Below are 26,677 nucleotides of genomic sequence, written 5' to 3'. Positions count from 1 at the left end.
ACGGTACGGCTAACATTTCTTTGGTTCTACTTATTCTGCAGCTGTAATTCATGGTATGGTGCACTATGCTAATAACTGTGATATCTCTTCTTTGCCAGGGTATCTTCTATGTTTTGCTTACTTACCAAGTGAAGTCTATGCTGGAAGGGTATCATGCTGACCAGAGCTTCTCTGCTCTACTACGTCAGCACGACGGTCTGGCCATCGGGTTTGAAGGCCATCGACTCAACGTACTTTTGCACGTGCACCGAATTTATTTCGTGCTGCTTTACAAGGCCGGGCTTTGACACCTGTGGACCTGTGTTGAGCCATTGTCATGACAGTTCCTCTATTTAGGTCTTTCGAACGAATCAAATATCATCATTGTAAATATCACTGTTACCTCTGCCTATCTTATCTTCTTATGCCAGTTTCAATCCAATGTAAATGCCGCTCAGTCATGGTACTTACTCTAAGTCCTCTTGTTCTTCCTATGGTGTATGTGCGTCTTCCTATGTCTTATATTTACTGCTGCCATTGCTGATCTAACATCCATCCTCCTTTGCTTATTTACCTCAAAAGGTGGATATCATGTGCCTTACTGTTAATTCACTACTGCAGTTAAACGTTTAAAGTATTTTCTGTACTTCTCTGAATATCGATAGGCTGAGCAAATTGAAAAAGCACCGGCTAAAACTGATGCTTCAACACCATTCGTTCCTTGCTCTCTTCCTCATATTGTTTGTTTGATTTTTCCAACAAAATCTATGAACTTTATTTCCTATCAGGTTCAGCCTTCAGTTGGCTTTGCAAGTTTGTCATTTGTAAGTTACCTTCCACTGTTCTATGCTTTATAACTGGGATGTTTCCTTTTGGACAAAACTTAGTGTGTGCTTTCTAGACTCATATTTGTTCCCCTAACTTCTCAGCATGTGTGTATAGTCCAACTAATAGTTCATTCAATGGTTGTATAGTTTTGTAATCTACAGAATAACGAGAAAAATGTTCACCCCCTTGAAGTATTTTTTTATAGTTATATGTATATACTATAAAACTTATAATTAATTATGATGTATACTTACTATTAACATACAATAAATAAATTATTCATACCTCTTCTTATTTTATCACAATACAACAATTATCATATTTATGCATCAAATACATACATAATTGATAAGAGCATCTTCCTTTCAACAGTGATACCTCCAGTCTATAAAATCAAAATCAAATAGAGTGTTCATGTATACTCCTGTAAAATATTCTAGCTATTAGAACTTCGAATGCCTGCTAAAAGAAAAATGTGTTTTCCCTATAAGCCCATCCCTTCTCTCCTATGGGCCCGTGGCCTTCTAGCCCAAGTAGGGTAAATCTATGCTACGGCCCTCTCTCTCATCTTATCGCCACACCTAACTCTACCTTATCTTCTTTGGATTCGTCTTCTCACCCTCACCAGACCTGCTCCCCCTCCCCCCTCCCCCATCCGCCCCAGTCTGCTTAGAGCTCCTTTGCATTGGATGCTTCTCCCAACACACCAGATCCCCGGGTAACCACATCCTCCGACGAGTCTCTACAGCGCTCTGCTATTTCTCAGGTGGACACCTCCTTTCCATGCCCATTACCGCGGCTTACTCATTGTCAATAACATGTCTTCATGTTCAGTAAGAGTAGATCTTTTCTTTCATTAATTTGCCTTCCATTGCCCATGATTTTCCTTCCTAGGTGTTCGATCTGTTTAAATCCTAGACAAAGCTGGCCAGGAGATTCTAGAAGCACAACCCAGGACTGCAAGGTATATCCCTCTGTTTCCAGATCCAGATCCAACTATGTGTTTTATTCATGCAGATGAATACATATTTCGTTTTTCCCTACATAGTTTAGTATCTGGTTTGTGTGCTATCATATAGCTATCGATAATGTACTTTAATAAAGCCAGAAAATCATGTAATCTGGTGCCCTTTATTGATTAATTCTAAAGTATTCATCTTGTTTTTCTTCTAAATTTGTTTAATGATAGCAAACTACATCATCCATGTCTATGCTTTGCCTATACTCTTTTGAAAGAAATTGTTCCAGGCCATATGAATACTTTCTCATTCCTGGATTAAAATCACTAATTATCTCTGTTCATAGCCTAATTATATTATAACTTCATTTCATCTAGGCTTAGTAAAGCACTATTACATCATTACTGCATATCAATTTTCAAACTTCGATCTCCATTATTCTTAATGCGCACTGTAATTGTGGCTTCTGCCAGCCTCCCCAGTCTTATCTTTTCAAGCCATTCTCATGGAGTTGGTTGAGCTACGCACAACATCTTTGGCTGAGGCAATGTTTGACAAGCTTGGGCTCCCAAAACCAGTCTACTATGTGCATTTGCTTGAGCAAGGTGGATATAGATCACAGATTGAATTTCACCGCACAAAAGAGCGTTATGATGCTTCAGCGCCCCGCACTAAATTGTTCAGCCATATATGTGTAAGCGGGGAGGCAGCAATGGACCATGCAGCTGACCTAGCCATTGGATACATGGAAAGCTACGGAAGAAAGGTTCTTGTTGATTATAACTACCATCGGCTGCAGCAAGAAAAACAAGCTTACGCAAAACTTTCAGACAGGTTGTCAGAAACAACAGAAGAAATCAATCAGCGCAATCAAACCATCAAACAGGTGACTAGAGAAGCATCCAATTATCTAGAAGAAGTGCATGTTGCATCAAACAAAATCCACACCCTTGCTGATGCTGCCTTAGACCCTGCTGCCGGCCTCTCTCTTTCCACTCTAAAACAAGCTATTCTACAAATTCAAAATGCAATTGTTGCTCTCCAAAGCACTACAGCCGCTGCACGTATTTCACTAGAGGAAAAGGGCATATACTCAGAGGATAATGTGCCTGAACCAGTCTATGATGGTCTTTCTGATGAAGAAACCAATGAAGATTATCATCAGGACATGGATGATGACTGCGCTCATTACGTGTGATCCCCATAAACAATGTGTAAAGCCCACTGGACTAATCAGCAAGTGAAGCTTTCTACATATAGCTTCATATCAAACCTTGCTTCTTTCTGCAAAGAGCCAATCTATTATCATACTTATCCTGCTAGGGTGGCTAAATAAAATGTGAAGCTCAGTGTTTATAGCTTCACATAAGAAACTATCTCATTCTCAACTACTCTCTCATTGTGTACAAATGTGAACTATATTGTACTATCTAAGACCAGTGTAATATATCTATGTTGTACCTTCGTATTCCCTTTCTAAGATTCTTCGTTACACTACTTTCACCATTTACCTTTGTTTGCATACCCTGTTTTTCAAGTACAAACACACTGAACATTGGTTATCCCAATGCACACGCAGTCATTTATTATTGATATTCGGTTTTGTTTGCTTATGAACAGATGAAGCACACCGTGCAGGCTGAAAACATAAATCTTGATGATGTTATTGTACCTGGTATGCTTAATGAAGACGACAACATTCAAAGTAATGTACTACCATTGTCCTATGCTGGCAGAACTCGTTCTATGATTCATGCATATCGTGATGGAATGTCTGCTTCTCATGTCCACAACTCACCTGACATAATCACCACCTTCACATGTAACCCTAAGTGGGCTGAGATGACAATGCCGCTTAAATTAGAGCAACAACAAATCAATAAGGCTACTGAGACTAATCGTCTCTATCGCATGAAGCTACTTGAGTATCTGCAGAAGATCAATGAAGGGAAGATATTTGGGCCTGTAATCACTGGTACTGTGCCTAATGATTTATCTCTGCTTTCTCCATTTTCCTTTGGCATGCTCGGCTAATATCCTCTTCTGCAGTTCTCCATGACATCGAATTTAGAAAAAATGCACTGCCGCATGCCAGAATCCTTGTTTGGCAAAACAAAAAACATAATAGATTGGTCGTGCCAACTTTCATGAGAACCTTCGTTTCAACCACTGTAAGCATTTCTTTTGGACCTACCTTTCCTGCTTCTTTTTTCTTGCTTCAATTCTACATGCTTTGCAGTAATTACCTTAACTCTATCACAGGGATCTGAGCTAATCAATGGTTATGATGATACTCCTACATATGGTCTGATGCCTCGGCTACAAAGGCATGAACTGTCTATACACTAAAACATAACATACCACTATCTACTTACCAAAGCCATTAATTCTCATATAAACTATAGTTCATTTCACACTATAAATCCATCATCAAACAAATTTATATCCTATTGTGCTTAAATCTGTGAAACCTCTGTTTCTTCATTCTATCTTGTATAGTTTTTATCCATGTTCATATAAATATAGATACATGCTTCCCAGGTAATCCTTTTAATGAGAATTTGATAAACGTAGGAGTGAGCCGACTGTTGAAGGGTCCAATTCATCAAACATATTACAGTCCTAGCTCAGTCTAAGTTTCCAATGAGCATGCGAAAGTGGTATGTGTGTTCTTGCAGCCTCTTCTTTCTACTTATTTCTCTGTTACCATCCTCTCCGTTCTGTTATCTTTAGCATGAAACACAGGAATATGGCCTACCATATCAACGTCTTGTCTTACAAACTTTCCTGTTTTTCATGTCAGCCTGTTCTATGTATGAAGCCTTGCTACCTTGATGCTTGGTGCTTCAGTCCTCACTATCTTCACCGCAAGACAAGTAACAATCGCCTTTTGAACAACGGCCATCCTTCGCACTCGTGGAGACGCACCAAAGCTCTCTTTGATCAACTCCCTGCTTAAGATCTGTGTTAAACTACTTTTGAGTCTTGTACATATCACCGCGACCTGTCCTGTTTTATCTATCTCCTTAGTAACTGTTTGTATCCATTGTAAATGCTCATTCACTCATACCACAGACTAATGCCGCTGCAATACTAAGTTTTCTCAAGTTTATCTCTATGTGCTCGTCCTTCTCATTCTTTTATTCAATTTTAAACTTCAATGACCGGCCTTTATAAAATTCATTAGGTAACACTTAAATTAAGGATAAAACTCCTTTACTAAGTACAAAAAATTCTTCTATTGAAACACTGAACACTTAGTATGAAGGCAGAATATTTTAACCTTACAAGGGCTTTAATAATCAAATTAAGAATACATAGTGATATACTTTGCACTTCCTATCCATAGGCACTTAACCCACTACCTATAACAACTATAGTTAATATTTTTCTTACTCTGCTACTCAATATACACATACGTACATATAACCAGACAAATCGAAGCCAAATACAAAATCAAGACTCAGCAACACAGAGACAAGCCCATGATAAAGAGTTATAAAAGCCCATATAAGTCCAGCCCATCCAGATTTTACCGTCGCTCTCGACCGTATATAACTACTGCACGAGCACACTTTTTGACCTAAATCCCCAATAGATAAACTCCTGGTTCTTCTCTCTGCCAACCAGCGGCTCCACCAACAATCCATCCATCCCTATCCCTACCACAGAAAGAGGTAATTCGTCCTTTCCTTTTCGATTTCCTGCTTCGTTTGCTTTCTCCTCACTGCACTATCCCTCTTCAATCTCAGATAAAAAATCTCACGATGGAGGACATGGACATTGGCATCGTCTGTGACAACGGTTCCCCTGGATCAGCAGCATCAAGGACAGCAACGCCTGCGTCCAATGTAATCTTCTAATCACCTGTTGTAGTTCATTCATCGGTCTTTATAAACTTGACTTTCTGTTTTGCTCCATTGCCGGCTTATTTGCCTTGCTTCTGTGTTCTTGGAACAGTGAATAAAAGATACATGCATGATGAAATACAGATAGTTAGGTTCGTGGAAATTGGTCTTCCAGAACTTGTCCTAATTGTTTTGAATGAGGTGATATTGTAGTAATCATATTTGTTTCCTGGACAATATTTTCCTCATGTGTTGCATTCTAGAAACAGTGTCTTTGGCCAGTTTTCTGTTCTTTCATTGTTTAATTTGTGTGACTCTACACATGTATCCTCACAATTAGTGGCGCCTACAAGAATGTCAGGCTTACCTGTAGCTTTTCTTATGTAGTTAAATAAAACAACTCAGGGTCTCACACTCAATCAAACTACCATGCCCAATTGAATCCTCATCTGTCGATTTAACTATTATTTTGTCAGACAAAAATTTTACCCTTACTTTGCTTGTATAGGAGAATGACTATCTGATAGTAATTCCTTATGCCCACATATTCGACCTCATGCTGAAAGCTCTGAAGTTGCCCCCTGCAACTTACTATCACAAGATATGCCCAGGCGGAAAGAATCGTGTGACGGTTACTTTCATTTCTCCTTTGGAATTGCTCGATGGTGCACTTGTTCCAAGTTCTCTGTCAGGTGCAATCTTAGATAGCTATGAAGATGCTGAAGACAGTGCTGCTATTGAAGCTATTAGATTCATGGAAAATGCATATGGCAAAGAAATGAGGGACTACCACTACACTCATGTCAAGAAGCTTGAAAATCAAGTGAAGCACCTGGTCAAATGGTTGGTTGCATCAAATAAAACAATCAAGAAGTTGCGCAAAACATGCTACTACGCTGTCAGGTATATGAGCTCATATTCTGCCCAAATAGAAAACACAACCACCGCTCGGCATTTGAAAGGGCGGGATAGCACCAAGGGAATTATGAAAACAATGCTAGCAAGCATTGAAGGACTGACGCAGAGGCTACGCTACATTGCTATGACGTTTGAGCGGCGCCTTGAAGCAACCAGAAATAGTTTCTAGTGAGCTTTGGTCAATGTGTCCTGACCAGCATGCTTCTGTAGTTACTAAATCAGGCACCTTTTGTTTCATATCGATCAGACCAGGATCTTTCGCATTTTGGCGTACTCCAAGCAAGATGTGTGTACGCTTTAGTCTTCACTTGCTGCCTCTATGCTGAAAAGTAGTGTATGATATAGTCTATGATCTTTAAACTTTGTTGTTATCTCTGTACTCAGAAGCGGGTTATCATCGCTTACTGTATATATGTGAAGGCCTCTTCTTCTGCTATTCTTTCCAGGCCACTGCGGCTAAAGAACAACCTTTTCTTTCATGTATGCTTTCACTTCAATTCTTTCATCAAAACTTCCTTCTAATCATGTCTTCTGATCACAGTGTGTACAAAAAATAAGAGCAATTACATTCCTGCCTATTTTACAAAGCATTTGCAACTATAAGTGCATATCTGCAAAATATCAAACTCCATTCAATTCACACCAAAACAATACTCACTTCCCTAGCTTAACCATACACAATAGCCACTTCTTTTTTAAATAATCTAACCACCGTCAAGCACGCTCTCAGCAGGCATGCTCTCAGTTCTGAATATAGCACACTTTTCAAGCGACATCGGACATCCTATAATTTTGGGCAGCACCTCAAAGCAACCAGAAATAGTTACTGGTAGCCTTTGGTCAATGTATCCTGGCCAGCATGCTTCAGTGGTTACTAAAACAGCCACCTTTTGTTTCATATCAATAAGACCAAGATCTTTCCCCTTTTGGAAAACTCCGAGCAAGCTATATATAAACTTTAGTCTTCCCTTGCTGTTCCTATGGTAAAAAGTACTGTATTATATAGGCTATGATCTTTAGATTATATTGTTCTCTCTGTGAAGGACTCCTCTCCTGCTATTGTTTCCTGAAAACTATGACTCAAAAAACAAACTTCCTTTTATGCATGCTTTTGCTTCAATGCTTTCATCAGAGCTTCCCTGTGATCACGTCTTCCAATCACGGTGTATGCACCAAATTAAAAGCAATTAAATTCCTTTTTATATAACAAACGATCATCAACAACTACTACATCTGCAGAAAGTCAATAGTACTTTCCTACATGACTTAGTGCACCATTTCCAATCTTATCTGCTCACTTCATATAGTACATTAGCTATTCTTTTGAAGCAACAAATATATTAATGCATTCTCTCACAATAATTAGCTTCCACACGGCTTCCCATTATATCATCTGCTCAGTGGTCTTACGACAAAATAAATCTTAGATTTATAATCAAGGCCCTGGTTTACAATCAAAGTCGAATTCTGCCCTTCAAATAGCAACAGCTGCCAAAATATTATATGTACTTTATTTTAAATTCCAAATTGCCATTGTGCGTTCACAATTTGTTTATGCATAAAAAAGCTATTTTAAATTTGGGCGCAGGTTGAAAAATTATTAGCAGCTTGAAAACTTTTTCATTATTCTCAAAAAGTACTCTCTTTGCGAAAGGTCAACAGTTAAAAGTTTTCCCTGTTCCAAAATTGTTCGTAAATTAAGAAATTTTGCTTCTTCTTACAACTGTTTAAAATTCAACAGTTGTTCATTGCTGTGAAGAGTTGCCCGTAATTTTTAAAAAATGCTCCTGCTTTCCCATCGTTTGTTCGCAAATTCACCAAATGTTCGTGCTTTCCTATTTTCTAAGTTGTCTTCATTTCTACCATAAAATGATCATCATTTCAGAAAAATGTTTCTGTTTTTCAATGGTTGTCCAAATCTTCAAAATGCGTGCTATTTTACAAATTCAGAACATTTCTAGCATTTTTTTAAAGCTCGTGTCTTCTGTACCGAAAGCAATCGTGCTTTTTAAAAGAAATTGTTCACATCTTACAAGAAAAGATCCACAAAAGAAAAATTAATCCAATCTGCCGAGGTGACTAGGTCCAAAGTATTAACATTGCCATTGCACCAACAAATTGCATCAGGCCTGGTGGAATGGGAATAATGCAGAGCTTCACATAGGAATTCGGTTGTTCCACAGGAGCATGAGCAGTTCGCTGAGTCGACAAAACAAGTATTCTGTTCTATTCAGGCCTAATGAACATGTAGCTATGTACGGCCCAGATACAGCCTGCCTACAGCCCAGTCGCGGAGAGTGGAGGTGACACTAGGACCAATTATCCCCTCCGGTAAATCTTTCACGCAACAGGACACATACCTGTCCTGTGGCTACTCGTTGAAACCTCGGACATTCTCTGTTCATCGACGGTGCATGCGGTGAATCTCACCGCCGAGCCCACAGCGGGCGAGGCGCTCTTGTCTTCTCCTTCTCTGCATCTTATCCATTCCTCTCCTCCCCATTCTCTCTGGTAGCACTCTCAGATCCAACCCTCAGCGACGGCCATTAGAAGCTTGCCATGGAAGCTATGAAGACCGCCGCCGACTGACTCTTCCCCATGGTATTCCCTTCGCCGCCATTGTATTTTACTACTCTACTATGTTCCCTTCTCTTACTGCAAATTGGATGCTCTAATCCGGTTTCTCATGCTTATTTTAGATCCACGATTTTTTCTGCCGACCCGCCTAGCAGTTCTTCTACCACCGGTCACCATCGTCTTCCTCAAGTATATATCTATTCCATTCTGGTCTAATTTACTGTTAAGCTGGCTTTGAGGCACCAGTACATAATGTAGCTGAAACCCCTTGTGCCAGTGCTTTTGATTTTTTTATCCTTAGTATTGTGTCTGACTACCTAAGACGTGGTGGTGTTTTAGTGTGGTCAGGCTTAATATCCTTTCTGTCCAAGGTAAACAAAATAGATGAGAGCGATGGATCTACCTAATAATTTACTTCAATTCCACAACCTTCCTATAAGCTGTGAATTATATATTACAGGAAAATGATAGTAGACATCCTGATCCACCTGCAGTTAGTCTTCTCATCACAAAATCCAAACTGTAGAACCCACTTGTCACCTATCATGTTTTCTTCCCCTTCCAACCCATACAGATTTGAGGATGATACTATACGTCAAGCCAGCTCTTTGTGATAGTGACATTCTCTCTCGCTTGCGGCAGGTCCAGACAATGGCTTCTGTTCCAATTTCATCTAAGATCCTGCTTGATGCTATGTTAGAGAAGTTTGGCCTGCCAGGGGCCACCTACTCAGCAAGCCCAACAGATGGTTCCCGTCTGCAAGTCACTATTACCTTCTATCCAATCAAGATCAGGCTCAAGCGTTCACCTGTCAAGGTTTCCATTTCTACCTCGGAGCACCAAGATCTTGAGGAAGCTCAAGATTATGTAGCTGCTGCAGCAATTAAATACATGGATGCTTATGAGGGCGTGGTTCCAAAAGACTATAGTTATGATCAACTGAAGGCTGTGGAAAAAACAAATGCACTGTTGTATCAGCAGCTTAAGGCAATGAAGAGGGACAACGCATGTCTGAGACAGAAGCTAAAAGAGAGCATTGGCAAAAACAAACTCCTGAGCAAAGGATCGGATGGATCCCTGGACACAGAACAGAGCGTCGCCAACAATCTTAAGCATTTGGTCAGTAGCAGGATGAGCCCAGGATCTGGTCCAGATGACCTGGAGCTTAACAATGTTCTTCTCAATATAGAGGCCAACAGCGAACATCTTCAGCAGTGCACTAATGACACAATGGTTAACCTTCAGGAGACTGGCGTTTATCCATGCGGTCAGGAACAACCAATAGATGAAGATAAAGGTCTGTCAACCCAAGGCGATGGAAATCCACCGTCACACCCGGAACTAAGAACCTCATTTTATGATGAGGAGGTCTTTGACAACAAAGGGTGCTGCTCTGATGACTTCTGTGCCCTGCCTGAAGATTGCTTCTAATCTCATAAGGACCATCAGATCGCCATCATCATCGTTAGAGCCAGTCGCTGTTCCCTACTAATATAGTTATCTATAACCATATGTCGTGTGTGTCTTATCGAACCATGGTACAATCAATGCGTCCGAATCTATCTATTTAGTTGTGATGGTCTGTATGTAAGTGTGCACCTGATAATGTAATCTACCATATCGAACCATATCCTATCGAACCATGGTACTCTCGGTTATGCAGCATATGCTACCAAAGCTTGGTGCTTTGTCCATAAGTTTCGCTGCACGCTATTGTATTTGAATCGTGTGTTGAATTGCATTTCTATGCTTGCAAATTTACTTGAGCATTCTGCCTTTACTATCATACTTCTGTTACTTTGCTTACATAGGTCCCTGTGATTGCCTTTAAATAGTTTTAACCTGTGCTTTATTCCCATGCCACTGAAATTTTATATAGCCCCGTCCTGCGGACATTGCCAGCTCAATGGACGATGATGATTTCATAGTCAAGGGGCTTCCACAGGTTATGACTAGGCCATGTATATGCATCAACATTCTTTGTGTTGCCTATCCAGTTGACTTGATAAATTCTTTCGTCTTTCTATTGAATGCAGCTCTCTGCCATCTCTGTTACCATTAGCAGAAGGTATATGCTTGAACAGGCTATCAAGCGCATCCGTGCTACAATGCATGCATTTGAGCTTACTGATGATGATGACGCCACAGTGATGGCATCAGTGAAAATCGATCTACAACCTCACAGCAAAAGCATATTGCCAACCCAACAGGTGTTCTTTGGAGAATCAACTCAATTTGCCAGCGACACTGTTGAATCAGCATGTTCTGCTGCTTTGTCCTATCTGTTGACGACGGGCATAATTATGATAGATGACTACAACTCAGCAGATCTCAATAATTGCCAGAGACAACTCAAAGTTGAGCAGTTCTGGTCATCAGAGCTATATGATCGTGTGGAGTCGTTTCAAAATAGCTCGGCTCCTTGACTACAACAAAGAAGAGGCCTCGTTCAGAGAGTAATGATGATAGCACTCCAACAGCTAAATGTGTGAATAAATCAGAGGTAATCATTGCTTTGTTTTGCTCTCCGCTTGCGTTCCTCCAATACCACATACCATTTTACATACAATTGCTCATTGACTTGTAGGATGGCCTCAACGACACTCCCGGTTCGCTGCCGCCAAACAAAGAAACATCAACCAAGTAACATGCCCTCCCTCCTGCTCTTTAGACTCATGCAATTATATAGATTACTCATGTCTATTGCTTTCCCAGTGAAACAGATCACAGTTCCAGCAAAGAAATAATATCTCAGCCTGTTGCCCGCAGAGCTTTACTCTTTAAAGACTAAATGCACGGATCACATGTAAGACAACTTGTAGGATCATTTCCTGTATAGCATTCTCAAATGCACTGCCTAGACCTTGCACGCCTTACATATAGTTCTGTGCTTATCCTTATAAGTTGGTGTACAAATCCCGGTCCTGCACTATTAACATATGCACTTTCTTTTAGAATTCAGCATACCCTGCTTGACATTAGCACTCTCTTTACAACATCTACATCTCTCTTTACAGAAGATTATCTGTTTCTTACTTTCCAATAGTGATCATCCTCATCCACCCATACTTCGTCTAGAAAATTATTAGAGCATTTCTTTGACAACGTAAAGCATCGGCAAAAAACATCAAAATGTAGCGTACTAACTTGGCGTTTGTTCCCTTATCTACTGTTCCATACATATATAACCAATGTCTTTCAGTGAGCTTTTTTTATCTGATATTGCATACTTCGATATCGCCTGTTGATGTGTCTCTGAATGTAAACGTCTAACTGCTATATCATCCCCAACATCCAGGGTGCGTAGACAGGACTAATGTTGCTCAAATGTGAGCATACGTGCACGTGTTCAAGGAGTTTTGCCCTCTGTCTATGCCTCAAGTCTCAATGATGGCTCTCCATATTATCGCTACCATGTCTTATTTGTTTTGTTTGCTCAGCAAATGTTTTGTTGTACAAGAATTAGACGACACTGGACCTGTATAATTATGTCCTACTCATGCAGTTTATTATGTAAGTTTCGAATGATGTTATCTGTTTCTATTAATATCATATCATGTATTGGAAACTCTTCTCTAAAGTAGTCCTGCTCTATGTGAACTTTTAAATGTTTCAGAGTTTTTGTGTTAATCCTTGCAGTGTTCCAGTGGTTCTATAAATATGCTATATGTAGGTGCACCCATCACTTCCCGCCTGCTAAAGTTATCTTTTACTAACTTTTTGCTTCTTGCTTCATTTCTTAGTGTTGTGTAGTCAGCTGTATTCCATAGAGAATTATTTCATATTCTGACAGTACTCCTATTCAAATTCCAGCGTTTGCCCATTTGACCATTTTTATAATGACTTTCTAACAATTTAAATGTATTAATATTGTACTCACAAATTATTTGTATCTGGCCCAACAAAAACACATATTCCCTGTCCACAAAAAATAGTAAACGCATCTGCTTTTGGATAATGGCACCGTTATCTATAAAACCAAAATTGAATAGCACTATTCATACATGCTACTGTGAAATGTTCTACCTTTTAGAGTTTTAAACGCTTGCTAAAGAAAAATGAGTGCCGCCTATTTTTTTTTCCCGGCCTGCCTTCTCGTGCTTCTTTTCTTCGCTAAGTCCATTGCTTCAGAGTACCCCTTTTCTCCTATGGGCCATCCGCCTTCTCAGGGCCGAGACGCTGGCCCTTTCCATCACACGCACCAACCATTCGTATTGTCCATGTATTCAAGTTCATAGGCATATATATTGACATACCATGTATAGTTTTTTTGCATACAATGAACTACCACTTTGTTTCAACAAATTTATCTTACGTATTTGTCCTACTTCATACTAATTAATTGCTTGGAATTTATAAACGCTTACAGAATATGATGCCCTATTCCTAAAAAAGCAAAAAAAAAAATCAGATACTCCTATTTTCCCACCTTCTTACACACATCGAACTCCATGGAAATTGGCCTTCATAAAAATCACATTCTTATTTTCCTTTATTATAGCTAAGCTGTTGTGATGTTCCACCCTAGGATGTTTGCTACTGGCAGAAACCATATCATGTGTTTTCGATATTCATGTTTTCTTTCGTGAGCTTTCAGTATGTATGTGCAACCGAAACTTATTTGCCAATAACTCATTTGTTAATTCTTAAATTTTATTGTGTGTTGGCAGCAGAGTTGGTGCAGAACAATAAACTTAGCCATTAATTTACGAGAATTCTTTGCTTCACATGATACCATCTGTTCAATACTCTTACAACAAATCCGTAATAGCAAGGTCATATATAAGTAAAGAAATTACAGCTAAAATCACAATACGTCCTTCAAACTATTTATCGTGTCTCTTATGCCCCAAATTGCCATTGCACCTTCCTTCGTCAGATAAATAATGGAAACATCATGGTAAAACTGTGACCATACAAGCTACAGATCTTCATCCAAACAAAGATGAACTGGGAATTAGCACATTGTTGCCCAAAAAATAGACCCGGTTCAGCTGCCAGGTCTTTTTTTTGTGGGTAAAAGGAACAAGACTATGATGAGCAAAAACACAAAGACATGTGACATCAAAATAATGCTGGCCAACACAAATCCGGTCACAGAAACAGCAGCAAAGCAAGACCCCAGCTAGCAACACCTACAAGATTTATATCACTAAATTTTCTTCTCCTGGTGAAAGTTACTTCATGCCTTAAAGCAAACAGCATTGGAGGCTTAGCAAACAGCGCACAGGTCACACATGGTTCACAATTTCAATCACCGTTCCATTACATGAACATCATGACAGATAGATCACTACCAAAAGGAATGCATACTGCCCCCCCCCCAACTCAGCACACCTGACTAGAGTCCATGCAACACCTAAACATAACTAGACATGGAACCATAACTAGACATAGGTATATATACATAGCCTTATGGAACACCTTAGATACACGTCCTTAAACGCTGCGTTGTAGACACCTGCACAAGTACAAACTTACTTACACCAGGCAATAAAATAGCAATCCTTGTACAAACTAAATGCATGGTGCATGTACAAACCTTCTAAATCTTGTGAACGGTGAATTCTGGTTTCCCTTTGCAAGCTCGAACAGAGAAAACACATATTTCCCCTTTTGTCAGCTTTGTTCCTTTGCAAAGTCACTCCAGTTATGTGTTATGGCGGCCCTGTTGTCCACGCCATTAATAAGGCGAACACGTCTTGCACACCGACCAACTGATAGCTTGATCTTCACCCCATCAACTGGAGTGGTAATGAAATCCACCAGATACTCTTTAGTGAAGGAAGTAGAGAAGTACTACAAAAACACATCAGAGCTATAGTCAAATGATATGATAGGCTAATACGTTGATGCAAATGTAAGTACACTCAAAAAAGTCATACCATTCTCTGCCCAGCCTTGGTAAAGGTTTTGTTCATCTCACACACGTAGTGGCCAATAGCAGGCTTAACTGACTTAATATAGTGGCTGAGACGCTTCCGAGCACACATTGACATCTTCAAATTCTTTGAATACATCCATCTACCATTAGAGTCTGGATTATAGCCTGCAACCAAAACCAAACAGATTGATTTGATTCAGCTAACGAACAGCAGAATCAGTTAATCATGAGCAAGCAACGCTTACCAACTGTGTAATGTTTAGGACGGTCACACACGGACATGCATACCTTCCAAGGCTTCTTTACCTTCATCCGCTTATGCACTCCTACATAATTGAACAAGCCAAGAAATTATAAGTGCAAAGGATAACAATAACTGGCACGGTTATATGCAAGTTAGGCTGTGAATTTAAAAAAAATTCCAAACAAAAGTAACCCAAGACAGGATAGTTTCATCATTGCTGAACAAATAAAATAGCAGAGATGGTATTTCTCTTATGATGTTGTTGATCATATGGAGATGTATAACATCATGCCAGCACAGGTTGATCATTCGTCGCCTTCACGATGCTATACATATGTCACCCAAACAATAAAATACTTACTATACATATACATACGTCCTCCAATTTCCATAAATTATAACAAATAGTCTTCAGCCAAGAACAGAGCTGGGAGCAACAAAAATGACACAATTAATCAAAGCATAAACCTAAGAATAGGTCGCACTGTTACATAGTGCTCAAAGAATGTTCATCCGCTACTTTTGCAGCCTAAAAACATTCTCTGTAGTCTACTCTCCTCCATTTGTTGCCTATCCCAGCAAGTACATGGCATGAGGGTTGAATAATGAATATATGTAGCTAAAAAGACAGAGAGTTGAGGCATCTTAAAATATAAAAAAGGAAACCTATACAATAAATGTGATGAAAGCCACCAAACTGATACTTCCATCACAAACTGTATCGCAAATTGAGATCATATAACCACTGTTAACGAATTGGACCTAAAATCATACTTCCATCACACACTATATCGCAAATTAAGATCATGTAACCACCATTAGCAAATCAAACCTAAAATCGTGTCGGCCAGTTCGGTCATACATATCTTTAATACCATGTTTTGAGAATAACAATAAGCTAATAACCACACCAAAGTACTTCATGCCTTTCTTCTGCTTTATACAAACTGAATTTCTCTGAAATCCTCACAATTCCTGTCAGAGCTCCTGCCTTGAAAGTGAAAGCTTTCATGCCTTTCATCAACTTTATATAAACTAAATTTCTCTGAAATCCTCACAGTTCATGTCCGACCTCCTCCCTTGAAAGTGAAAGCTTTCAGTTCTAGAATTTGTGGCTCTAAGTACATGCAATGAAGCTCCAGGATACTGAGATGCACGTGTGAAAAAGTACCTTTAGAAGAGGTGGTATGTGCACCTCCATCAAAGCTCCTGTATGAATCTTCGTCAGAGCTCGTGTATACACCTTCATCATAGCTGGTGTATACGCTTTCATCTGAGCTGGTGTCCCCGCCTTCATCAGAGCTTATGTGCCTTCCTTCATCAGAGCTGATGTACATCACTTCATCGGAGCTCATACGCATTCCTTCATCAGAGGAGCTATCAGCACACCCATCTGAGCTGCTATTCGAGTGTTCATCAGAGCTACTGTCAGTGCTCCCATCAGAGTTGATATCCACAGGATCGGTTCGAGATCCCCTCATGATCCCCCGTCGCAGGAACCTAAAAATGATGGATCTTCAATCAAAACAATGCCGCCATTGAAATAACCACGGCGATTTACTTCCCTATGGGCACATCCGTAGATATAAATAAATACAACTCGGGATCTATCATGGCTAAAAAAGGAGACAGGAGGGGTGGAAATCGAAACATAAATAGCGGAGACGCAAGTTCTAGATAAGTCAAAGCTAAATCCAAACATGTAGACAAATCCAAAATCAGAACAGAGCAGAAATCGCACCGGGCGGCGGCTTCGGAGACGCCTCTGACGACGAACTGAAGAGACAAGGAAGAAAGGGGATACACAGGCTCGCTGGATCCACTCGCTGCCGCTTCATATTCGGCTCTTCACGGGCCACGACTGTCGCTATTCGTGGGCCGGGGTACATAACATTGGCCCATCGAAATACTTATCTCCATATACAGAGAACAAAAAGGTGTTTCTTTCTTTTTTCCTTTTGTTACTCACAAGAAAAGGTCTTTCTTTTCCTTCACGTAAAAAAACAAGCATTTGCAAGGCACGGTTCTGTTCTTCCATTTACTATTACATCTACTTCAATTCCTCTTACAGAATCCAGTATTCATTTATTCAAAGAGCATCGTTATTTCATATTTGTGGCATAACTAAAAAGGTTATTTACCTTTCTGCGAGACATTGGCCATCCTACATGACTTAGTGCATCATTTCCAACCTACTATACTTACTGCATATAATATATGAGCTATTCTTTTCGAACAACAATATGTTAACGCACACTCTTACAACGATTGGCTTACACTCGGCCTTTGCGCCATTGGCACAACGGGTCATCTAGTATTGTGAATGTGGCAGGGACACGGTGGTCGGTGGGTGGAAAGCAATGTTTCTACCATGCTTTTCAGGGTGGTGGAGCTTGTGAAGCATCTAGCATATGTCTCCCATTTATAGCCTGACCTGGCTCTGAGTAGTTGAAGTTGAAGTCTTCATGGTATCATATTATTACTACTTTCTTTTATCCACAGCAGCATGTGCATATCCGGATAAAATACAGGAGCGTGAGGTAGTAGTGTTAAATCTTTTTTAAAGCCAGGGCTCCAGACGGGCGACTTAGTGCCCATGATTAGCGGCAGCGTTGGAATGGTAGGCGCCTCAATTGTTTTTATTTTCATTTTTACGAGAGTTATTTTAATGGACGCGTCTACACAGTGGCCGGCTGCTCCCTGGCGTTCCGGAGCAGCCGGCCAAAATAGTAAAACTTTGATTTTTTTTAGAGAGTATTTGTCTTCCCCATCTGATTAGGAAAGATTTTATTGTCTCAAATGGCTAAACAGAAATAGCCCATCAACAGTGCATTAAATGATTCACATGCATGCATTCGGTTGTTGGCTTTTTTCCTGCATGGCGTGGCGTGGATGACTTTCTAGCATTTAATTCATGATTTATGAATTTTTTGAAAAGCCATAACTTTTAAACCACGAATCCGAATTAAGATCCGTTTTCACCTTTGAAATCCTTGCGACGTGCTCTTCGAAATTAGATCCCGCATGGGTATGTTTCGATAAAATATTTTTTGTGCAATTTTAGTACATGTTTCGTGCGACCATCTAGCAGTCAATGTGCAACTAACCGCAATGGATGTGCAACTTCGCACCTATCATGTGGATGTGCAGTTTTTACTAATGGCGCCACCACACCCAAAAGTACCCACTTGGAGTGAGATGTGCAACTTCGTCTCTTGCTGAGGCCAACTGTCTAGTAGTTGACGTGCAACTTTTCTCCTACCTGTGGATGTGCTTTCACTATTTACTGTATCGGCCAACTGCCTAGTAGTAGATGTGCAACTTCATATGCTGCGATGGTCAACTATCTAACAATGATGTGCAACTTTCTCTTGTATCACTCGTGGATGTGCAACTTCGTGTGTTGCCCCGGCCAACTGCCTAGCAGACTATGTGCAACTCCGTCTGTTGCCCCCGCCAACTAAAACTAATACGTATCCACAAGTAGGGAGGGGATGGAGTTGCACATCGACTAATAGGCAGTTGGAGTGAACAACAGACTAAGTTGCACATACCACTGGTAGGGGAAGTGGAGAAGGGTTGCACATCGACTACTAGGTAGTTGGCCGAGGTAGTAGACTAGTTGCACGTCATAAAAAGTTGGTTGTCATGGTTTCTTTGTTGCAAAATCATAAGAATTGGATCATGCAGCTGCAAACTTGGTTTTCAAAAAAGTTGCACAATCCGGTACTAAAGTTGCACCATGTAGTAATAGAGTTGCAATATAGCATTAAAGCTGGCATAAAAAAATTTCGTCGAAACATACCCATGCGGGATCTAGTTTCAAAGATCTCGTCGTGAGGATTCGAATAGAGAAAACGGATCTAAATTCCGAAGCACGGTTTAAAAGATATGACTTTTTAAAAAATTGAAAACCCGAATAAATGGACATGCGCATCCATGGAATAATGCGGTGTCTTGCTCATGTGACCATCCTAGTAGTACATGCCACGTCACGAATAAAGACAAAATTTAGACCACAAAACTACATGCATGTGTGTGTAAGACCGGCCGCCCGTTTCCTCTAATTACTGCGTACGCACTTTTTAGAATTTAGGTATTTTAATTTCCTAAGCGCTTATCTTAGCGTTGTGCATTGAAGATGCCCTAAGGCCATGTCCAATGTGGGGCGCTTGGGCAGGCGCCACTGATCGATTGGCAGTTAGGGCCATCAAATCTTGGCATCGGACGCAGCAAGGTGCAAAGAGATGCGTCGGACGCTTCCTTATTTTCTTCCCCACATGTGGTGCATAGATAGTTTAATTGGCGTACGATTAGAGCATATGGTTTGGGTAGGGCTCTTAGATACTTTCTAATTTAACAATATTTTTTTTTCCTCCATAAGCGAATGGTCGGGCCGGCCGGCCTTGTAGATGGCCTAAACCCTAGCCGCCACTCCATCTCCGCCACCTGGTGGTGGCAGGGAGACTAATGATCGTGGGGGCATGCTATGGAGGGTTCGGTGGATTGTTGTGGGCTGGCGATGGGGATGTGTGGCCGAGGTTGTGGTCTCTGGTAGGCAATGCTCGACGACGGTGTTGGTGTAATGGTGTTGCAGCGCGGTGATCTTCAACGAGGACTGACCTGGCTAGGTCATAGGAGAAGAGGGCGTTGGTGCATGGTTCTGGACGGCTGCGAGCTCGACATCAATCTTGACCTAGCATGTAGTTGTGTGGGTGATTTTTCTTTTGTTCTTTAGGGAGTCGTCGTGTTTGATTTGAGGCATCAAGGCGACAATGTTGCCCCAGTGTAGGAATAACGTTCTCCTCGCCCTTTCCTCATTCTGTTTATGTGCTTATCACCGGTGAAGGGCATGTGGAGCAACGCATATGCATACAAATAATGAACAAAAAGAAATGAAACAGAAAAGAGAGTAGAAAAAGGAAAAAAAAGTGTTTGCCTGAGTGTCACATGACAGACTCGGCAAAATATATGCTTGTCGAGTGCCAAGTGGCAGGAGCTTGGCAAAACATGTGTTTGCCCATTGCCACATGACAAGAACTCGGCAAACTTGCGATTTACCAAGTGTCGTCTTTTGCTTAGGAACTCGGTAAAGATCGTGCTGTCTAGTAAGTACCCAATGAATTGCAGTCAAGATACAACAAGGCAAAAATCGGAGACTTCAGTAGTGAGTCTACTATAAAAATACAAAAATGCAACATGTGACGCTAATAGACAGCCTACATCTCATTGATATGCTCGCTGCTTTGGTCTCTCGTGTACGCGGCAGTACGGTCACACCTCTTCGTCTCTTCCCTGCCTCGATCCTCGGTTCCACAGTGGAAAAAAACCGTAGCAACCGCAATCTCTCTCTCCGCTCTCGGCGGAGGTACACGCAGTCGGGTGCGAACCAGCAGGAGTTTTGTTTTGACGCTGGACGAGCACTGCGGCTGCGACCCAATATCTAGCGGGTGTTTGGATACGTTTTAGTTTTATGACTAAAAGTAATGGGACTAAAACTTGTTAGCTTCACTCATGCTTGGATCCAAATATTAAAGAGACTAAAATCAAGTTAATGAGCATTTATTATCCTTCAAACCCTTCAATCCAGAACTCGTCTGTGTTAAAGGAGAGGAGTTAAATGATGAGAGAAATAACTAATCCATATTTTAGTAGGGATACCCCTGACTAAAATTTTTTAGTCAGCCCCTTTTTAGTTAGGGGTGTTTGGAACTTTAGCCTCTTAAAAGAGACTATTTTTAGTCAAACTAAAATAAGTCCTCTGGATCCAAGCACCCTCCTAATCTAACAGTCCTTTGATGGCACATGATCAAGTCCAAGGGGTTTTATACCTTATACATTTAATAAACACGTATAAATACTGACATAGCAAACGATTAATCACATAACGCATATTATATTATATTTATAATATAGGTTCTTTATCTTTTTAAAAAATGAAAGTAGAAATGATAATGATTATGAAATAAAAAACCCATATCATAATTTATTTTTTCATTATTGTGAATGGTCTCCTTGACATGTCAACATGGCAATGGGTACCCGCAACCCGCAAACCCGACGGGTAAAAACCCTATTAGAGTAAGGGTTTGAGAAAAATAAATACCCATGATTTCATAAATGGGAAAAAACTATACTCATCGGGTAAGCCGGATATAGGTTTGGCTTTGAGAAGGATTTAATACCCCCCACACTTCTACACAGTATGGCTTTGAGAAGGATTTAATACCCCATACTTCTGCATTAATTTAGGATAGTAAAACTAAGCCTAAAGCGAGGCATCTCAGCGTTTTGCATTTTCGGCCGTCCGTTTTGATGATTTGAACGTTTTTTGCCATCAGCTCTGCTGTCCTAAGGGGCTGCTACTCCGGAAGAAAAAACCGAGCACTCTCATAAACTGGGCCAGACAGCCCATTTACATGACCAAGCGCTCGAGAGAGGAACAGATCGGGGCTGTGGGCGACACGGCCGACGCGCCGTCTCACCGTCGAGGGGATCCAGCACGAGGGATCCAGCGGACGCGCGGGATGCGGGTGCCCGATGCTTGCGCGGGATGCTGCGTGGAGTCTCTCAACGTCATGCAGACGCCACATGAGTCGCGGAATGTCCTCCCGGTGGACGCAAGGGCTCTTCCTTCGGCGGGCATGGATGTGCCTTGCTGCTAGGATGCAGAGCCAGGTTTACATGAGGTGAATGCTAGCTCTTCACCTTCCTTTATCTCTGATCCCCGACGCCCTTTGTAATTCGCCTTTTTTCCGTTCATCTTGCCGGGCGCGCGGTTACAAGGGTCAGGGCGAGGATCCGAGAGGAGATGGTTGCACCGCTGCCGCTTCCTGATAATCCGACCACCCGCGGGCCTTCCACCTAGTAAACCCACTTCATCAGGAGAAAGGTGAAGAGCTCTGGCTGTGTCTTTTCTGTTTTCTTTCTTTGCTATAATTGTTTAAATTTTCTTCTTTCCCCTTGGTGATTTACAAAATTGTACTAGAAGTTAATTCTTTGTTAGGATACAACAGGCTGAGATAACTGAATTATCATGTAGGATTATAAGTACTCACCTACAGTTTCGAAACTGACCGATAGTTGTCTTGAATCATCCACATCGACTGATTTCTGCATCGACTGATTTCTGTATTCTACAGTGGCCGAGTAAATAGCATAAAACTACTAGTTTACAAGCTATGGTTTCAAAAAACTACCACTTTTTAATTTTTCTCAGAAACCTACCAGTCGCGCGGTCCGCTGTTTCAAAAACCCCAAAACGCCCGTGACTAGCGATTGAACCGTTTTTCTGACCGTCTGGACCCACATGTCAGGCCACCTGGCCACGCACGCTCACGGCGCGGCCGTTGACGGCCGTTAGCCCGTGCGGTCCGGTCGGAACGAACCAGGGTAAATTCCCCACCATGCTCCCACTCGCTGCTCGCTCTCTCCCCTGCTCCCACTCCCCTGCTCCAGTACGAGCTCGCCGCCGCTCGCCGTCGACCTCCTTGCCGCCATGCCTTCCTGGAACGACGAGGAAATGAGCACGGAGGAGGAGTGCGAGGTCGTCAGCATGGACATGGGACTTATGGTAAGTTCTTTGCCACCTAGGGTTAGGGTTAGGTGCTAGTAGGCCTAGGCTACCGCCATGGATCTTGCTAAGTGTAGTGTTGCTGTTGTAGGATTCTTGTTCAATAGTGAGGCTGGGGTTTGATTGTAGGATTGATGTAAGCTAGGGTTCATCTATGTACAGTGTTAGGGTTCATGCCGAGTTGGGGATTTTTTTAGTGTTTAATGAACCATGCAAGTTGATTCTGGTGTTGAGTGCAGATTGAAACTAGTGTTTGCTGGTTATTTTGGTTGCAGGAGGAACCAGACACCACTGTGGAGCCCCTTTTCTGTGGCCAACTTGAGCTTGCTCATCCCAAGTGCATTCTGCATCAATTGAGGCCTATTAAGCGTGTTGCTTTTGAAGGGCCTGTAACAGGAAGGCGTTTCTATGGCTGCCCAGTCCAGGTTAGATGCCAATAAACTTTTCTGCTATGTATGTTCACTGATGTTTGATATGATGCAGCACTTTGTTTGATATGACAGTCACATATGTAATAACTTATCATATCTCATTTATGTTATTCATTGTTAGAAATTATCAAGTCTGTACAAGTTAATCATGGAACTGAAATAAGCTCCTAGTCCATTTGTAATAACTTATCACATTTATAAATGCAAGAAAATTGTGTGAATTGTGGTGTTGTAGAGTGGGTTGATGGGCCTTGGCCAAATGTTCTTCAGAGATGTTTGTGCAAGCTATGGGAGATGTTCCATGAGCAGAACTTTGGAAGGGTACAGGACAAGGAGAAGTTTGAGAAGGAGTTGGCCAGGCTTAAGAGTGGACATGAAAGGGAGTTGGCCAAGCTTAGGACTGAAAATGACAAGCTTTGCATTGAGTACACCAAGCTTGTTGATGATGTATCCAAGATGTTTGATTGGCAGGATGGTAGGGTGGATAAGAAGGTGTACCAGAAGCAAGTGGAGGAGGAAGAACTTGAGAAGAAGAAGGAGCTAGAGGAGAAAGCTATGTTGGAGGTGCAGATGGAAAAGCTCAAACTTGCAAAAGAGCAGAGGTGCATTTTGCAGAGCCAAGCTGATATCATCAAGAACACCAGGAAGGCTATGAAGGCTGTTGAAGTTGACAGAGATGTTCTTAAGAAGGAGAAGGCAAAGCTTGAGCTTGTTGTTGCTGAGCTGCTGAAAGAAGGGTATGGCAGCAAGGAGAAGTTAGAGCAAATCAAGGCCATCCTTGAGTCTTGAACTTGTTGTGATATGTTGGTGAAGTAAGTACATCCAAAGGCCTTTATATAAGGATGTGGCCTGGCATGACTGCAAGTGATTATGGGTGTACATTTTGGGGGAATGTGAAGTTTAACCTAGTGTAAGAACCTTATTTCCTATGTTGTTAAGTTGTAATGGATCACCTATGCTATTAAGTGTTGTAATGGATCTCCTATGCTATTAAGTAGTGGAAATGGATCTCTTATGCTACTAAGTTGTGGAAATGGATCTTGTTTGCTATTAAGTGTTCAACTTGATCTTCTATCTTTTATATGTTATTTGTTAGCCTACATACCCAATTTCTGTGGGTAATTGGGCTTAGTGGCCCACTATTCTCTGACCAAATGCACCCTAGGCCTACTAAACCCAACCCCATCCATCTGTCAATATAAACCCCTCCCCACCCCCACCCTTTCCCAGTGACTCCACCAGCCGCCACCCAAAAGAAACCCTACAGATGGATCCTGACATGGGAGATGTCACAGAGGAGGGGGAGGTTGTGGATGTTAGGACAGCAGCAGCAGCAGCACAGAGGAGGAGGAGGCGCAGGCAGAGGGCACTAGAGGCGGCCCAGGATGAGCAGCAAGAGGAGTTCAACCGCCGACTCTCCGACAAGGTACTGGAGAAGTGCAATGATGAAGAACTGGAGCTGGTTTTCACTGGTGGCAGGGGAAGGTCATTCATGGAGATCATTAGGTGGGCAAGGATGAGGGCAGTCATGGCTCCTCGTCTAACAACTAGGGCCAAGTGGGTCCGTTTCTTCGAGCGCTATGACTGATATGTCAATCTCATCTCATCCATCTATATACCTATCTATCTATCTTTCCATGTTGGTGTTCTATGTAAGATCTGGTGTACTATGTAAGATCTACTCTATTCTATGTAATAACTGGTGTTTGATGCTATTCTGAACCAATGAATCTATGTATTTTTGCTACTGTCAATGAAATTATGCAGTGGATATGAAATGTACTGACTGAATTAACTGACAGAAGATACACTGACTGAAATGTACTGACTGAATCAACACAGGAATGACTGTCTGAATGAACACACTCCATAGTAGTTATTACAAACCATGGTAGTTCAACTGACTGAATATCTCTGAAACAAAATAAAGTTTAGTCATTACAGACCATAGTAGACCCAAATCCATCCATATTTGTTCACTGACACTAACATAACCATGCCAAATGAACTCAAGTTACCCAAATCCAAGAGCTAGTTACCACTTGCATAAAAATAGTCTTTCAGCCTCCCACTTGGCTTCCTAATCCTCTTTGACCCCTCCTGGACAACAGTTGAATTTGATTGCCTTGGTGCAATGAAAGTTCTTCTCTGGGCACTTGAAGATCTGGTGTTCTTTGCTGGAGAAGTTGTAGATGATCTGGTGTTCTTAGCAGGAGAAGAAGTGTTAGTCCTGCTCCTCTTAGCTGGTGGTGCTTGTGTTGTAGCTGCTGGAATAGTTGAAGCAGCCCTTTTTCTTGCCCTAGAAGTAGCAACTGGAGCTGGTGAAGGTGCAGAAGGTGTAGCTCTTGCTGTAGCTGGTCTTGCTTCAGGTGCAGTAGCTTGTCTTGGAGGCCTCTGAGCATTTGTAGCCATAGAAGAACCAGCTTGAGAGTAATTGGCTCTATTTTCCTACACAATTAAGAAACATTGTAAGAAAATGAACAATGAAATGAAACAATGAAATGAAATGAGACATGGCCTCAAATGACCTGGTGCTTGTTCATCCTCATCTGAAACTTAGGCTTCAAAGGGTCACCACAGTTGCTGAACCTATGCCCTTGCTTCTTGCAGTTGCTACATGTGACAGTACCAATTCTTGAGGTATCCTTTTTTGCTGGCACCTCAAATACACCTTTCCTCCTGGCAGTTTACTTTTTGCCCTTCTTTTCTTTGAACACTGGTGGAGATATGTCATGTCCAGGTGTATGAGGCCAGTGGTCAGGACCTGGAACTGGGAAAATTATATGTTTGTATGTTTCATAGTACATGGGCTTTTTGAAGAAGTCATTGACAAAGTCTTCAGGATGTAGCTTCACTTTCTGCGTTGCAGCAATGGAATGACTGCAAGGCACAGCAGTCATGTCCCACCTCCTACAGTCACATGTTTGGTTGTTCAAGTTAACACAATATGTGTTCTCAGAGCTACTAGTCACCTGCCAGATGCCTGGACCTGCCATGTATGAATCACAATACTTAGCCCACTTCTTGCCTTCTTCTAAAATTTATGAGTAGGTTGGTGTGATCTCCCATCTACATGACTCTGTTTTCTCTCTGGTTTTCTGAAACTTGATCATCAACTTTGTTCTTATGCCCTCCAGCATAGTCCTGATTGGCTTGTTCCTAACATCCAATATCATTCTGTTGAAAACTTCACTGAGGTTGTTAACAACCAGGTCAGTTTTGCAAACAATATCCATTTTATATCTTGCCCATGTATGGTCTGGTATCTGTGACAACCACTGCCAAGCTTCAAAACTTTCTTTCTTCAAATTTTCCATCCCTTTTTCATGACCACTCTTAGTGAAGGAATAGGCAGCCTGATCTAAGTGTTTCTTGAGTTCCTCCCCTCTAAAACCAGCAGATTGAAAGTTGGCATATATATTTCTAAGATAGAACC

General features: G+C 41.3%; 1 protein-coding gene across 1 annotated transcript; it reads right to left on the bottom strand.

The window, feature by feature from the left end:
* Nucleotides 1–14,728: 14,728 nt before the first annotated feature.
* LOC123142433 (uncharacterized) lies at nt 14,729–16,718 on the bottom strand. Its single transcript, XM_044561348.1, has 4 exons — nt 16,409–16,718; nt 15,239–15,319; nt 14,995–15,158; nt 14,729–14,908 (listed from the first exon to the last, which is right to left on the bottom strand). The coding sequence occupies exons 1-4, from the start codon at nt 16,716–16,718 to the stop codon at nt 14,729–14,731; spliced, it is 735 nt and encodes a 244-aa protein (XP_044417283.1).
* Between the last annotated feature and the right edge of the window lie 9,959 nt (nt 16,719–26,677).

The sequence above is a fragment of the Triticum aestivum genome, chromosome 6D, assembly GCF_018294505.1.
Source record: "Triticum aestivum cultivar Chinese Spring chromosome 6D, IWGSC CS RefSeq v2.1, whole genome shotgun sequence".
Classification (NCBI taxonomy): Eukaryota; Viridiplantae; Streptophyta; class Magnoliopsida; order Poales; family Poaceae; genus Triticum; species Triticum aestivum.
Note: the sequence above shows the minus strand (reverse complement) of the source record. Positions and strands in the feature narration are given on the sequence as shown.

Excerpts from the sequence above, each read along its gene's own strand:
- LOC123142433 (XM_044561348.1), bottom strand. The coding sequence starts at position 16,718 with ATGAGGGGATCTCGAACCGATCCTGTGGATATCAACTCTGATGGGAGC. Across the intron at positions 15,159-15,238 it reads TCCTAAACATTACACAGTTG|GCTATAATCCAGACTCTAAT; the intron begins GTAAGCGTTGCT and ends TTTTGGTTGCAG. Across the intron at positions 14,909-14,994 it reads CCAAGGCTGGGCAGAGAATG|TACTTCTCTACTTCCTTCAC; the intron begins GTATGACTTTTT and ends GTGTTTTTGTAG.